The following is a 16,175-nucleotide window of genomic DNA, read 5'->3' on the forward strand; positions in this document are numbered from 1 at the left end:
GGTTAAAATAAAAGTGAAGACAAGGCAATCAAATTTAAAACCCAAGTTACTTCGTCTTCATGGACCTTCCTTTTTCATCCAATGTAGACCTATCCATTGAAGGTCTTGGTATTAATTTCAACAAGATAGGGCCACTCTTAGGTATAGAGTAAGTAGGCAAAACTTCAGCTTACAAAATGGAAGGATCAAGAAGTTACCAGTTTATGGAGACAGGGACTACAATGCAGATGGTTTTACAAAAAGCCTTCAACTTGCAAAGAATCATATACATGGTTCATGTTCTGCAATATAAATTACTCCCATGAAGTGATATGCTTTTCAATGGCATTTGACACTGCAGGAAATTAAGCATGTACAGGGCCTTAACTGTAACAGACAAGGACAATGAAGAAAATGAAACAGAGATCAAGTCCTTAAAAATTAATGTTAACAGTGCACCAGCAAAGCAACATGTTCCATCACTGTTGCTTCTTGTAGCTCTCTGTAATCACATCTTTCATAAAGTCTATTTCAGTACCCAGGACCTAAAACATTCTAGAACAAAGTATGTGTGTTGGCGTGAATATATGGATTATATTAACTGTAATCTTCCTAAAAAAGATTAAACAGAATCTGAGGGTAGCACATATCAAATAATTTACAAGTAAAAATTATCAAATTAACTTCTCTTCTTACCCATAGAAAAGGAAAGATAATGGTGCTCCTGTACAAAGTGTATTGTTATTCTAATTAATTTGGTTGAAAAACATTTAAGATCAGAACTCAAGACAGAGTTTAGAATAGACTATAGCTGCTGAGTAAAAGATAGCAATAAAAGCACTGTTTTTTAAACTATTCTATGAGGGTAAATTCTCATTCAATCTCTGTAAATCTCATTGATTACTAGCAATTATGATTGCACATGCAGAGAAAAATATGCATCAGAGTGACTGGTTATCTGCCTCCTGGAAAAAGGCCTTGCCTACATGAGGCCACCTCTCAAATTATGGCAGCAAACAGCAACAGCCACAGAGAAGCCAACAGAGCATATACACGTCTGTACGGCTTCTGACAACTCCATGCGGTTCCTGCCTTAGCAGTACAACAGTGAGGCTAAAGTGTACTTTGGGGGACCTGGGACCACCCCAGAGAGGTCCCAGGGCTAGGACCCACAATCAGCTGATTGTGGGTCTTAGCCCTGGGACTGTCCTAGAATTTCTAACTGGCTCCAGTGTAGTCCTGTGTCTGGGACTGACAATCATCTGATTATCAGTTTCAGCTCTGGGACCACACCAGTTCACCAGGCACCTGACTTTCTACTTGTCCCTGCACTGGGATTGGTCCCCAATTCCAAAAATCATGTGTTTCTACACACATGTATAATGGCAAGAGGTGTAATTGTTAAGATCGGGAAACAGATCCCATCATGCCATTAAATGAACGTGTGCCAAGGCCCTCAGAGACTAGACAAGGGTGCAGCAGCCCTGAGCAAGCATCCCTCTGAAGAGCTGCACAGGGGGCCAGGCTTGGCCAGGGACAGCGACATCCCTCTTCCTGCACCTGCTCCCTGTCAATCCTACCCCCAGGGTGTCCTCCAGCACCCCCCCAACAATGGTTTAGCTACAGAACCAGTGGCATCTAGCATACCACCCACTCCCTTTTAAAATTCTTGATCTGCCTGTGTGCAAGTAAATTTACATTCATTTTCTGGGTAGCAGCAAAGGCTTTCTTTCAGTCTCTGAGCTTGCCTTGCTCTGCTCTAGAAAGGAGGAGAACTGTCACCACAGGGGCGCTGTGAGTATAGACACTCACAACACTACCTGCCAAAACTATGGAGTGTACACTTAGGATCTACCCTTTGCCTCAGTTTCAATTTGAGCCAGCTCTCTTGCACCACTTCATACAGTAGCTGTTCCCCATCAAATGTTCCAAAGAATGCATTTTCATCCACTGATTGACAGACAGACAAAAGGATGCTGATTTCACATGCTGAATAAACTTTACTTAATGCCATTTCCCACTGAGCTTCCCCTACCAGAAACCATACCCTCCCTAAGGCAGATGGCATATTTTTTCCAGGAAGTCATTTAAGGCACATTTCTTTTCTCTTCTCAACATGGATTAAATCCTTAAAAGACATAACTGAACCCTAGGAAATCTACGCAGAAATTCAATGAATCACGCAAGCAAGTCACTAAATTTCAAGGCCCTGGAAAAAAAGCAGTGATATACCCACTTTTTGTGTGTCATATATATGAGATGTTACCTTCAATATACAGCCAATAAAATGAGATGAGACAGTAACTTTATTGGAAATCAGATTTTTCCTAAATTTGGAGAAAAGTCCATCAGCAACAATTGTCAGAGGTGCATGGAGTTCCTGTAATATAAAAATAATATTTTGTTCAAACACACAAAAAAGATAAAGTAACATTTTACCTAAATATTAGTTTTCACATAATTTTAAATCTGATATTAAAATGTAAATATGTGCATAATTAAAAAATGGCTGAGTTCATTTACCTCAGTTTTAAAAGGACCACCCCATACCACATCTCCTTTGCAGTAAGATGGGTTTGTAACATTTCCTACTTAATAAGAATTCTGCTGAGAGCATTATGAGCAACTGAGAAAGACTAGCAGCTTTACAGCTGAGAAACACTGCCGTTGTAGTTTATTTTTATTTAAGAATTTTAAATTGCATAAAGTAAAAAAAGGATTAAATAACCAATTACAGCAGGTTACAGTAGGCTACAGTAATTACATATGAATTTCTAATAGGGATGTAAATATCATCTAAAAATTCTAATTATATCGGTTAAACAGTTAAATGGTCCTATGACAAAGGGGCAAGGCAGCGTGGGGAGCTGGGGCCGAGGGTGATATGTGGGATTGCGGCAAGTTCCACTGCCAATTGGGACTGAAGCCTGTAGCTACAGCAGGCTCTGAGTGGTGAGTGTGCAGGAGCAGGCACACAGCAGTGCCAGCAGTGCGGGATGGCAAGGTCCTCAGCTTGGTGCTGCTGATTGTCTGGGGAACAGCTCCAGCAGGGCTCGGCAGCTGACTGCCTCCAGATGGGGAAGGGAGCAGCACAGTCCCTTCACTGTCTGGATGCAGCCAGCACCTGGGCCAGCACCACGCTACTTCTGCTCAACTGAAGGCTTGCCCCAGTGCTCTGGCTCCTAGCAGAGGACACTTAGCCCTCAGGTGGATGCCTCTGGCACGATCCTATGCGTGTCCAGCTGCAACATGCCCCCAGGCTGGGAGTGCTCCTGTGGGTCTTTGCCAAGCAACAGCTACTGGAGCTCAGGGGTGGGTGGGAGGGAGGTGCCACTTGGGGCCCTGGGTGCTTTTGGGCTGGAGGAACCATCTGGGCATGGCACGATGTGGTGCAGCTGTCCTGGCAAGTGAGAGCCCCTATGGGTGGAATTAGGGCAGGCGACACCTGGCTCCGTGCAGCCCCACCACTGTGCTTGGTCCTGTTTAAACCCTGCCATCTCCTCCACGTCTTTGCCCAGCTCCGCACCCCAGGTAACTGCTAGTTACTACCCTGCCTCAGCAGCCTTACGATGTTGCAGCTCCGGTTCATGCTGCCTCCCAACAACAGGCAGCACCAAGCCTGGAGGTAAATGGCAAACATTAAACATTATAAATATAATTAGTTTAATCTTTTACATCTCTAATTTCTAACCAACGAAAAAGTTCTATCAGAGATTAATTACTATTTCTTTAGAAAGCACCAAAGGGCAAGATTAGAACAAATAATCCAACTCATTCAGCATAGCCACCTTTTATTTAATTTTGGACACACTGATTTACAATGATTTGGATCTATTACATGGAGTACATACAACCTCCTTTTTGCTTTCAGAAAGCAAACTATACATTATGAAACTACCTCAAGCCTATGTTTTTCAATATTTCACCGATTTTGAAATGAAAAGAATCATCTAAGAGTGATATATACCTTTGGTTTTTTATCCTGTATCTCAACATTGCCTGACCTATATATTATTCCTTTTGACTGAAATTTACAAATCGGTTCACTCATCCGCTTCATCGTTACCAAACAGGAAATTAGACAATATGGGAATATAGGGTCCATATAAGAATATAGGTATGAGAGGCAGATAAGAAACTATAGCAATTGCTAATTGTAAACCTGATAATGGCCATCTTCTCTTTATTCCTTCCCATTTTTTAAAAATAAGTCACAGTAGCAAACTGATTAAATTTTTTCTTCTTTAAGGGACACTAATGAGTAATGCTTGAAATGAACTAAGTCTTTAATAAAAGAAGTAGAAAAATTGCAAAAGGATGCTTGCTTCTAAGCAAGTAAAGATTCCTTAATGAGAGTTAGAAGTATAGACAAGGAGTAAACTGATTTGCTCAGATTAAAGGTACACTAAAACCTTGCACTTTAAATTAGCTGTTCTTTAATAAGATGAAGCAGATTCAGTACACCATTACAAAGTATATTACGTGACATTCTACTGCATCATCATACCTTGAACCAACTCCACCTAAAATAATTACTTTCCATAATAAAATAAGGCCATTATGATAAACTGTTTAAAAATAAATGTTTCCTTCCTTGAGAAACAAGCATATGCTTTTTACCTTGTCATTTATTTTAATTTAGTAGCTATTAGCTCATGACAGACTCTAATCCCTTGTCATTATATGTCATACATTAAGTTCCTGAGCTAAAGTTTAATTTACTTTTTCAGATTCCAGGCTATAAAGAATGAGGAAAACCAAAGGTCATATTTCATGAATGCTGCTGGACAGTATTTTGTTTACTGGATATGAATGTCTAATATGACTCCACATCTATGCCTAGATGAGGATTCTCTGTGCAAAGGTCTCCCTTCCACAGAGGAAGTGGGATTCAGTCACTTTAGCGCTGTTTCTGAGCAGGCCAAAAGGATGGATACCAATCTCCCTTAGGATATGGGAAAACTAGTCAAAAAACATCTTTGTTGTAAGCAGAGTGACTTCTAAGAGGTTACAGAATAAAACCAGCTTCCCCAGCTCTCCCAAGCCCACCAAGCTGCAAGGGCACAGAACTGCAAAACCACCAAATCTGTAAAGCACAAAAATCAATCCTGTCATCTGAATGTACAATACGATCAGAAAACAAATAGATCTTCTGATACTAAAACTGCAATCTTTTTAAGGGGATGGACCTGGAAAAATCCAAGGAAACTTCCAACTTTCTATAGTGACTGAAATTAGTTATTTTTCCACCTAAACAAATTGTGCAAATTTCTTAATGCAACATACTACTCTATACTGCTGTACATTTTACAAATGTACACTTAAGTATGGGAGAAAAAAGAAATCAGCACACAGATAATGAAGTAACTTGCCCAAAATCACAGGCTTGCACTCCATCCATAAGGTAACACTACCTCTCTTTACTAAAATCTCCTTTATTTTCCTAATGATTTAGGAAATTATGCATCAGCATTCTGAAATGGCCACTTCTTAAGTGTTGTATCTGTGACTACGATACACCACGGAACGGTGAAATCTGCAATCTCACCTTAGTATCTCCGGTTTCTTTATCCTTGTACTGAACACCCATCACGCAATCATCTTCCTCAAGTAATTGCAATACAGTCCCTTCAATGAAATGGGTGCTGGAATAAACCACAACATTACAAATAACAGAAAAGAAAAAGACTCACAGGGCCTAATTTTCAAACAGATATAGCAACACAGTTTGTTTATGATCCCATTCTGCAAACAAAACGCATGCATTTACTCATGTGTGTCCAGAGCTTGTCTGGAAGTTATGTTAAATACCAGAGCATTAATCATTAGATTTAGTGCAGCACTTTAAACAGGTCCATGAACCTAGATCTCTCACACCTTTGGAAAGTGTCCTAAACACAATGGCTGAACTAACTGGCTCTCAGGCCAGACCTCCTCACATTCTCTCTTGTTGAAGCTGTTCCACTTTTGTATAAATAAGATGTTCATATGAGCAGGAACTTGATCATAACTCTCCCTGACCACTGAGCTGAACAGTCAACCTCTCCATCCTCACCTCATGAATGTCTGATAATTAATACAGAGCATTAACAGCTTCAACAGGATGAAATTAAAAAGGCTCACCTAAGAATACCAAAAGCCTAGCGATTAGGGTACTTCCAAGAGACGTGAAAGACCTGGATCCACATCATTCTAAATCAGGAAGAGTTGGGATGTCATAGTGTGTCATAGTGTGTCTCAGTTCCCAAGTGAATGGCCTAATCTGTAAACCACTGGGTAAAATGGGACACATAAAAACATGCTTGCCTACTCCTTATTACTGTTTTGAAAATTCAGAGAGGAAGACTCTATGGCATGGAGTCGTCAACCGGGGGTATGTGTATGTCACAGGGCACTGAGCTGCCTGCTCCTCTTAGAGCAGAGATTGCCAGCGGGGGGGGGACACAAAGAGCCAGGTAAGAGCCCAGATGCAGGTTGCCATGACAACTGGCTAATGAGAGAACTGGTCGTACCTGCACCTGGTTAGCTGGCTGGAAGAGGCAGGGCCCGAAGCCCATATAAACCCTAGGGCTGGGACCAGGCAGTTCAGTTCCCTGCCAGCAACCGAAGGGGAAGGAGCCTTCAGGAAGGAAGGGCCCAGAGATGTTACAACCTCGTACTCAGAGGGTGGTGGTGGACGGGTCATATTCGACCTGGGGAGAAGTGGGCAGCGGAGTCCCCCAGGGCTTGGTCCTTGGGCCCGCACCGTTCAATTTCTTTATCAGCGATTTGGACGATGGGGTGAAAAGCAACCTGTTCAAATTTGCTGATGATACCAAAATTTGGGGAGAGGTGTGCATGCTAGTAGGGAAGGAAAGACTGCAGAAAGACGTGGATAGGTTGCAAGGGTGGGCTAACAAAAACAGGATGCGTTTCAATACAGACAAGTGCAGGGTGCTGCACTTGGGCAATAGTAACCGGCAGCATACTTAGAAGATGGGAAACTCCCTTCTTGAGAGCACGGAGGCAGAAAGGGATCTTGGAGTCATTATTGATGAACATGGGCCAACAATGCGAGGTCACGGTCGGCAAGGCTAACCGGACCCTATCGTGCATCTACAGGTGCATCTCAAGCAGGGCCAAGGAGGTGCTCCTCCCCCTCTACGCGACACTGGTCAGGCCACAGCTGGAGTACTGTGTCCAGTTCTGGGCACCCCACTTCAGGAGGGATGTGGACAACATTGAATGGGTCCAGAGGAGGGCCACCCACATGATCCAGGGACAGCAGGGCAGACCCTACAATGAGAGGCTACGGGACCTGAACCTGTTCAGCCTTCACAAGAGAAGGCTGAGGGGGGACCTGGTGACCGTCTATAAACTCACTAGGGGGGACCAGAAGGGTTTGGGGAAGACCTTGTTTCCCCTATCACCCCCGGGATAACAAGGAATAACGGCCACAAGTTGTTGGAGAGTAGGTTTAGATTAGACATCCGTAAGAACTACTTCACAGTTAGGGCAGCTAGGATCTGGAACCAACTTCCAAGGGAAGTGGTGCTGGCTCTTACCCTGGGGGTCTTTAAGAAGAGGCTTGAGGCCTACCTGACTGGGGTCATTTGAGCCCAGTTTTCCTCCTGCCCATGCAGGGGGTCGGACTTGAAGATCTACAAGGTCCCTTCCGACCCTACTTCTATGATTCTATGACTGGCTTGCATCCATAGATGCTTCTCAAGCAAATCCCAGGATGTCATTCTCCCATTGTACTGGGCCTTGGTGAGGCCACAGCGTCCAGTTTTGGGCTCCACAATTCAAAAAGGATGTGGAGAAGCTTGAGAGAGTGCAGAGGAGAGCCACGCGCATAATCAGAGGTCAGGAAAACAGACCTTATGACAAGAGGCTGAGAGCTATGGGACTCTTCAGCCTGGAAAAGCGCAGGCTCAGGGGCTGCCTGTAAGTTTATTAGTGGTGCTCACCAGGACCTGGAGGAACGTCTATTCACCAGAGCGCCCCAAGGGATGACAAGGTCGAACGGTCACAAACTCCTCCATGACCGTTTCAGGCTGGACATAAGGAAGAACTTCTTTACTGTCTGAGCCCCCAAGGTTTGGAATAGACTGCTGCTGGAGGTGGTTCAAGCACCTGCTTTGAACACCTTCAAAAGGCAATTGGAAGTTTACCTTGCTTGGATCCTATGATCCCTGCTGACTTCCTGCCCCTGGAACAGGGGGCTGGACTCAATGATCTTTCAAGGTCCCTTCCAGCCCTAATGTCTATGAAAACCTGCAACATACAACTAAAAACACTTGTCAGAGCAGCATATCAAATCAGAATTCTCCATTTGCACCAATGGTTTATAACCAGTTATCAAAAATATAAAGGACACAACGGGAGAATCAAGCCCTGATGCTTGGGTTACTTCTTATGTGGTCCATTATCTTGTTCCTGCCCAATACCTGAAGTACATATTCCCAGAAATTCATGTCTTAATTGTTCCAAAGACTAATGCACTATTAATTACATATTCTTACTAATCCTCCTTTTAATAGGCTATTAGGTAATGTTTCCACATATTATAAATATCCATAAAAGGAAAAAGTATGCATGCTGAAGCAAATAAAAATTCATTATTATTCTGGTTATACATCAGGATGATCTACTCTGTATCTACACAGTTCCACTCTGCAGATGGAGCAACTTCATAGAATCACTGAAAATCAGGTTTGGAAGGGACCTTAGGAGGTCATCTAGTCCAACCCCCTGCTCAAAGCAGGACCATCCCCAACTAGATTATCCCAGCCAAAGCTTTGTCCAGCTGGGTCTTGAAAACCTCCAAGGATGGAGATTCCACCACCTCGCTGGGTAACCTGTTCCAGTGTTTTACTTCCCTCCCAGTGAGAGAATTTTCGCTAATATCAAACCTAAGCTTCCCTTGCTGCAACTTGAGACCACTGCTCCTTATTTTATCATCTGTAAGAACAGTCTCACTCCTTCCTTTTTTGAACCTCCCTTCAGGTAGTTGAGCGCTGCTACTAAATCCCCCCTCTGTCTTCTCTTCTGTAGACTAATCCCAGTTCCCTCAGTCTTTCCTCAGAAGTCATGCCCCAGTCCCCTAACCATTTTTTGTTGCCCTCTGCTGGACTCTTTCCAATTTGTCCACATACTTGCTGTAGTGGGGGGCCCAAAACTGAACACAGGACTCCAGATGTGGCCTCACCAGTGCTGAATAGAGGGGAAGAATCACTTCTGTTGACCTACTGGCAACATGCCTACCAATACAACCCAGTATGCCATTAGCCTTCTTGGCAACAAGGGCACACTATTGGCTCAGATTCCACTTATTGTCCCAGGTCCTTTTCTACAGAACTGCTGCCCAATCAGTCAGCCCCCAGCCTGTATCAGTGCATGGGATTGTTCTGTCCTAAGTGCAGGACTCTGCAGTTTTCCTGGGAGATTCCTTTTGGCTCAGTCCTTCAATTTGTCTAAGTCACTCTGAATCCTAGCCCTACCCTCCAGCATATCTACTACGCACCAAGCTACAGCTTGATGTCATCTGCAGATTTGCTTAGGGTGCACTCTATGCTATCTTCCAGGTCACTGATAAAGACTTAGAACAAAACTGGTCCCAGGACCAACTCTGGGGAACTCCACTTGATACTGGCTGCCAACTAGACATTGAGCCACTGATTACTACCCTCTCAGCCTGATGCTCCAGCCACTTTTCTACCCCCTCAATCCATTCATTTACCCCATAGTTTCTTAGCTTGTCTGAGATAATGTTGTGGGAGACCATATCAAAAGCCTTGCTAAAATAAAGGTACACCACATCCACCGGTCTTCCCATATCCACAGAGCCTGTCATCTCATCATAGAAGGCAATCAGGTTTCTCAGGCATGACTTGCCCTTGGTGAATCCATGCTGACTGTTCCTAATCAACTTTTTCTCCTCCAAGTGCTTAGAAATGGATTCCTTGAGGATCTGCTCAATGATTTTTCCAGGGACTGAGGTGAAGCTGACTGGTCTATAGTTCTCTGGATCCTCCTTTTTCCCTTTCTTAAATATGGGCACTATGTTTTCCCTTTTCCAATCATCCGGGACCCCTCCCAATCACCATGAGTTTTTCAAAGACGATGGCCAGTGGCTCTGCAATCACATCAGCCAACTCCCTCTGCACCCTGGGGTACATCCCATCCAGCCCCATGGACTTATATGTCTATCTTTTCTAAATAGTCTCTGACCTGTTTTTTTGCCACTGCTGGTTGTTCACCTCATCCCCAAACTATGCTGCCAGGTGCAGTAGTCTGGGAGCTGACCTTGCCTGTAAAGACTGTGGCGAAAAAGGCTCTATGATTCGAGGATAAAAGGAGGGGACCTACCACTCGGGAACACACATCAACTGCTATATTTGCATGATCCTATAGCAATACAAGTTAGTGAAATCCCCCTCACTTTGACCTTGAATCAGGCAGAGTTAAAGTTGCAGTAGTTTTGCTGCCTTTACATGGCTTCAGAATTATGCAGATGTGATCATTATACCATGAAGCATCCCCAGAGATTCTATCAATCTCTGCAGCAGCAGGATGGACTGCAGGAAGCCATGCAGCATCATAATGCAGGATCAGTACCCAAAAGTGGCAATCTAAATTCATTAACTTTTAAACTTCCTTACTTGGGTTCTGCCAGGGCTGCCTTTCGGAGAGCCATGATGAACCGCCCATGATGAAATGCTCTTCCACTTTGCACCTGACCATCTGTTGACTTTGGATAAGGAATTTCAACCTCCGTTTTACTCTCTCGATCATGAATTATGTAACCATGTACTACATAAGCATCAAGACCTTCCACCGTATCTGCAAATTAGATCCCAGTAAGTTAGTGAAAACCTAAAGAACAGTGAAAAAGACATGGATTGCTGTGTAAAAATTAGACACTATTTCAAATGTTTATGTCTTCAGTGCACATTCAACAAAAGGGAACACTTTCAAAATGGTTGGTTTGTAAACATAAAAGCAATCCATTGCAGTCCATATATTCCCATAGGTACTGGTTTTGCCTGCACAATCCATGGAAAGAAAAAAAAAATCTTATTGAGCGCTAGAGCTCCTGAGTAGATGGCTGCTGCCCTCAGCCCTCCACCAATCGGTGAAGGGTGGGGCTGCACAATGGACAGCCCTGGCAGCCAATCAGTGGCAAGGGGCAGGACCACTGTGGCCCCTTGGCCAATCCCAGGCACAGGAGGGCACCCATGAAATGGCTGCCCAGGTCCACATTCTGCCTATGAAATTGGGGGGCAGCCCCCACAAATTAGGTAGGTCCCTACCTACTGGATATATTTTGTAAGTATGTCTTCCAATGGGTTTTGTCCTTGTCAAATACCTCTATAAACACAAAATCTGTACAGTAAAATATTCAGAGTGGCTTGACATGCCTTAAACTACTTATCCAAAGAAAAGTCCATTATGATTTAGTATGTGCATACGTTCAAAAATGACTACACTTTACAAGTGACAAATTAGAAAGTGTTTTGAATACAAATCAATGGGAATCTCAGATTCAGTACACAAATTAACAGACTATAGTGATGAGTTATCTCAGTGACTAATAACCAGATTTCACTGTACTTTAAAGTGTACTTACCTTCAAGACCCAGGTCCATAAGAGCATTATAGCCCCCTGGTTGTAACAATTCTCCAACTATCCTGTCAGGTTCCTTCAAATCCCTCTCTATTACCGTCACCTTTCTTCCATCTCTTGACAAAACTGCAGCCAAAGCAGAACCAAGTACACCTGAACCAACGATGATAACTTCTGGCTCATTTTGAGACACTAATGTCATATTTGCAGTAGCTTCTGTTAGAACTGGTTCCAAGAAGTTTACTCCTCTTTTACCCTATGGAGAAATTAAGGCCAGCAAAAATGTAAATGATTTATCCAGTATTTTTTTTATTTGTATTTATTACCAATAGCAATATACGAGAAAAATGAAATGGAATTAATGTGAACCATCTCTTCTTAATCAGTTTTGTCCATCCCAGGCAGGTACGAGTCCCCACTCTCCTAACCCAGCAAGACATAGCTACTGAGTAAGATGACATCTGTCACTGATATTCAATGACACGACTTCAGAATAGTAAGAGACATGCCTGTATAGTGTGCGCTAAGCTCGCCAGGAAGGGCTTGTGTGAAGGGAGTTGCAGGGCACATTAGGCTCTCTGCTGATGTGACATCATTGGTCAGAAGGGAGAGTTTTAGGAGGCCCAAACTGGGCAAATCTTTATAGGAGCTGCAGCAAGCAAAATCCTCACATCAGGGCCTCATCCCTGCCCAATTTCAAGTCCTAGCTGCCCAAAGGACCTTAATTGGAAAAAAGGTCAGAAATAAACAGGATGAAATTCAGTACAGACAAGTGTGAAGTACTGCACTGAGGGAGGAACAATCAAAGGCACAAACACAAAATGGGGGAAGACTAGCTGAGTTGCAATACTACAGGAACGGACCTGGGGCTTACTGTGGATTGCAACCTATTGAATCAATAGTGGAACATGGTTGCATAAAAGCAAACTCCGTATTCAGTTATATCCTAACAGGAGCACAGCATGGAAGGCACATAAAATAGGGGTCGGCAAAATATGGCCCACGGGCTGTACTTGGTCCACCAACTAATTCTATCCAGCCCACAGGCAAATTTTGGTTAGACCTATATCATGTTTGTTAGACTCCAAACAGACAGAGAACCACTGCTGTGTGTAGCCCCTCTGGCTGCCATGCCAGCCCTTGCCCACTGGAGGGAAGCACCGCTCCAGATGTGGTCTGCAGCAGCCCCCTGCAATGGCAAGGAGAGGCATTGGGTGCAGCCCTCTGCAGTGGTGGGAGTGGAGCACATGGGCCCCAAACCACTGTACATGCAGAAGGAGAGGTCTGGCTTGGCACAAAGCAGCCCAGAAACGTCCTGCAGGAAGATGAGTGGCACCCCTGTCACCTGCAGCCCCTATCCGCTTTCTACCCCGAGCCATCCCAAGTGCCGAGGGTCATGGCTGAGCAGCAGGTGGACACAGGCTGCTCCTCTGCAGAGCTGGTGCCAACAGGATGCTGCTCCATGCTGCCTGCCCTGTGCCCACACAGATTCATCACTCCCTCCCAGGGAGCCCCGCACAGCCTGGCACCATCTGGCCTTGCCATGTAGCAAGGCAGCACGGTGTGGTGCACATCAGGGCAGTGGCAGTGCAGAGGAGGACACGGGCAGGACCTGGCACCAGGTGTTAGCAGACAAGGGGGGTCGCAGTAGTCGTGTCAGGGGGCACGCTGTGTGGAAATGCGGCTGTGCGCCATGCCTTGGAGCTTTGTGTGGAAACGCATGTGGGCGCATGGCGATTGTGTGTGGGGAAAACCTGCCGTTGTGTGTGGCCACTTGGGACCCTTCTGGAAACATGATTCTTCTGTGGAAAAATGGTAATTGCGTGTGGTCGTTCGGCAATATGGTGATTTTTCTGTGGAAAAATGGGGATTTGGGACCTGTTTTGTAGACGTGTGTGTGGCAATACAGTGACACTGTGGAAAACTGGTGATTTAGTAGGTGTGTGGAAATCGCTGTGGAAATATGGTAATTTTGCGTGTGGGAAATTGTGTGGTGATTTTTAAGTACAGCTGTTGTAAACACCATCACTTTGGTGTATGCCGCCCTCAGCAGCTCTACAAGACTTCCCAGCCCAAAGAACTGCCCACCCCGATATGAAATGATTCGTCTCATCTGTGAAGCATTAGTGAGACCTCAGCCAAAGTAGGTTTGGGCGCCGCACTTCAAGGAAGACAGGGACAAACTGAAGAGAATCCAAAGGAGCAACAATAATGACAAGAGATCTAGAAAACATTATTTAATGACAGGTTGGGAAAACTGAGATGATTTAGTTTGGACAAGAGAAACCTAAGGATGATTTGGCAACAGTCTTCATATACAGATATTCTGCATTTCACAGTAAAAGGACACTAAATAATGCACTTAAATTGCAAAAATAAATATTTAGGTCAGATCTTAAGAACTTTATCGTTATAAGGGTGGGCAAACACTGCGAGAGATCACTCTAGATGGGGTGGGATCTCTGCCACAAAAATAAGTAAAGATAAACCAAATGTTATATCTGGGGTGACTTAGACGAGGCTACTGTTGCTTTAAGCAGAGGGCTGGACTAGATGAAATCCTTCCAGCTGTGTGAATCTTTAATCCTAAAACAGATTTCCGACCCCCCCCCCCCCCCCCAGCACCCCTTCAGGCTCCCCTTCTCCCCTCTCTGTGCCCAGCAGGGAAATGTTGGCTTATACAAGTTTGTCAAACTGACAAAGCAAAAATCGTATCCTGATAAGCATTAGACAACCTTAACTGTAAGCAGGGTTATAACTCATTTGCCCCCGTAAAGTCTCACAGGTTATAACTCCTTCCTGATAATCACTTCTCCACATAGCACCTGCAATACAGCAAAGGCTGTGGCTCAGGAAAGCGTCTGCGTGTCTGATTCAGTGTAGGCTAAGGGCACTCTACCTGCACTCTCTGTCGCTTCTCCAGGACACCTTAAACAAGAAGGGAAGCGACAAGGAGCCCAAGAGAGGAGATTCTTTCTCATTTATATTATCTCTTTACCTCCCTTATCAAACCTGCACATCCCTTTTCTAACTGCTGAAAATACGGCCGCTACCTGAATTCCAACATTTTTTCCTGCTTCTTTTATCAATCCCAGTCACAAAGACTCTGCATGCCAGAATTTAAGCAGTGGTTTTGCCGGTCACATTAGGCAGAAAGAAATCCAACATACTTTGCCATGGTTGTACGCTAGGCACGTCTCTGCAGTGCTTACACCAGCAAAACCTTGACGGCATCAGTAAAATGACTACTCAGGAAGGAACCGGGAACCTGCATTACCGAGTAACATGTTGCCACATTGACAGAGACTATGACGACTATACCACCCAGGATATTAAGAGGAACATAAATCAGGTTGGACAATAGCGCTGTCCTGGCTAAGGGCAGTCTTCATCAGACCAATTCAGCAACTGAAACAGTCTCACCAGAAAAGAAGAGCACTATCATTTTTCCATAGTCAAAAAAAAAAAAAAAGTGAAAAACGAAGGGTTAGCAGCAGCAGAGGGGCAGCGGGGAGGGGCTCCCTGGGGCCAAGGTGGGGTGTCCCACATCGAGGGAGGGTGTCCCGGGAGGAGGGAGGGGTGCCCCACGTCTAGGGAGGGGTGTCCTGGGTCCAGGGAGAGATGCCCCAGCACCAAGGAGAAGTGCCCCAGGTCTAGGGAGGGGAGCCCTGGGACCAGGAAGGGGTGCCCTGGGTCTAGGGAGGGGAGCCCTGGGTCCTGCGAGAGGGTTTCCTGGGACCAAGAAGGGGGTGCCCTGGGTGTAGGGGTGTCCCGGGTCTCGGGAGGGGGTGGCCCTGGACCGATCAGGTGTAGGGAGGGATGCCCCGGGACCCAGCGAGGCCCGCCCGCCCGCGAGGCACGTACCTGCGGGGCCCGGGGGCGGCCGGGCGGCTGGGAGCTGGAGCTGTCGCCGGAGCCGTCCCAGAGGAAGCCGACGAGGGGCAGGGCGGAGAGCAGGGCCCGGGGCCGCTTGCGGCAGCGGGACGACAGCAGCCAGCCGAGCGAGAGGAAGAGCAGCGCGGCCAGCGCCAGCTCCTTGTGCGCGCCGCTCAGCAGGTCCCCGCACTTCTTGTAGACGTAGACGAAGGAGGCGATGCCCAGGAAGGTCCACATGGCCCCGCGCAGCGCGCCCAGCGACTCCCGGCAGCGCCTCGCAGCCCGAGCGGCGGCGGCGGCACGCGCGCATCTCCCGCCCCCCGGCCCCGCTCCGCCCGGCGGGATGCTGCGCCGCGCCCGCTGCTAGGCAACGGCGGGAGGAGGGGCGGGGCGTATGCTAATGAGACGCTGCAGCCTCCCTCTCGCCTGCGCCGCGCGCCTCGGGAACCAGCGGCGCGCGGCCAATCGGCGCTGCTAAGCCGAGATGGCGCTATGGCGCGCCAGCCAATGGCAGAGCGCGTGGGGCGGGGCCGGGCGCGCTGAGGAGCCCTAGTGCGATGTGACGACAGCGAAGGAGGGGGGGAGGTTGTGGAAACTAGCCAGTTGCCCATGCGCACTATGGGGCGAGGGAGGATGGACAGAAAGCGGAGGCGTCCAGGTGTCGGAGGGAGAGGAGCTGGGCATCCCTGGGGACCTCGCACCTCCCGGTTCC

The 16,175-nt window shown here is 46.2% G+C and overlaps 1 protein-coding gene across 1 annotated transcript in view; it reads right to left on the minus strand.

Annotated features, from left to right (window-relative positions):
- Nucleotides 1-15,793, minus strand: part of SQLE (squalene epoxidase) — a 29,068-nt gene extending 13,275 nt beyond the window's left edge. Inside the window, exons 1-5 of the mRNA XM_006278145.4 lie at nt 15,452-15,793; nt 11,591-11,843; nt 10,623-10,803; nt 5,528-5,624; nt 2,246-2,359 (exon numbers count right to left, since the gene is read on the minus strand). Coding sequence (XP_006278207.2) covers nt 2,246-2,359; nt 5,528-5,624; nt 10,623-10,803; nt 11,591-11,843; nt 15,452-15,700 — 894 coding nt within the window. The 5' untranslated portion in view covers nt 15,701-15,793. The remainder of the gene's footprint in view (nt 1-2,245; nt 2,360-5,527; nt 5,625-10,622; nt 10,804-11,590; nt 11,844-15,451) is intronic.
- Between the last annotated feature and the right edge of the window lie 382 nt (nt 15,794-16,175).

This window comes from Alligator mississippiensis, chromosome 3 (assembly GCF_030867095.1).
Source record: "Alligator mississippiensis isolate rAllMis1 chromosome 3, rAllMis1, whole genome shotgun sequence".
In the NCBI taxonomy this organism is placed as follows: domain Eukaryota; kingdom Metazoa; phylum Chordata; order Crocodylia; family Alligatoridae; genus Alligator; species Alligator mississippiensis.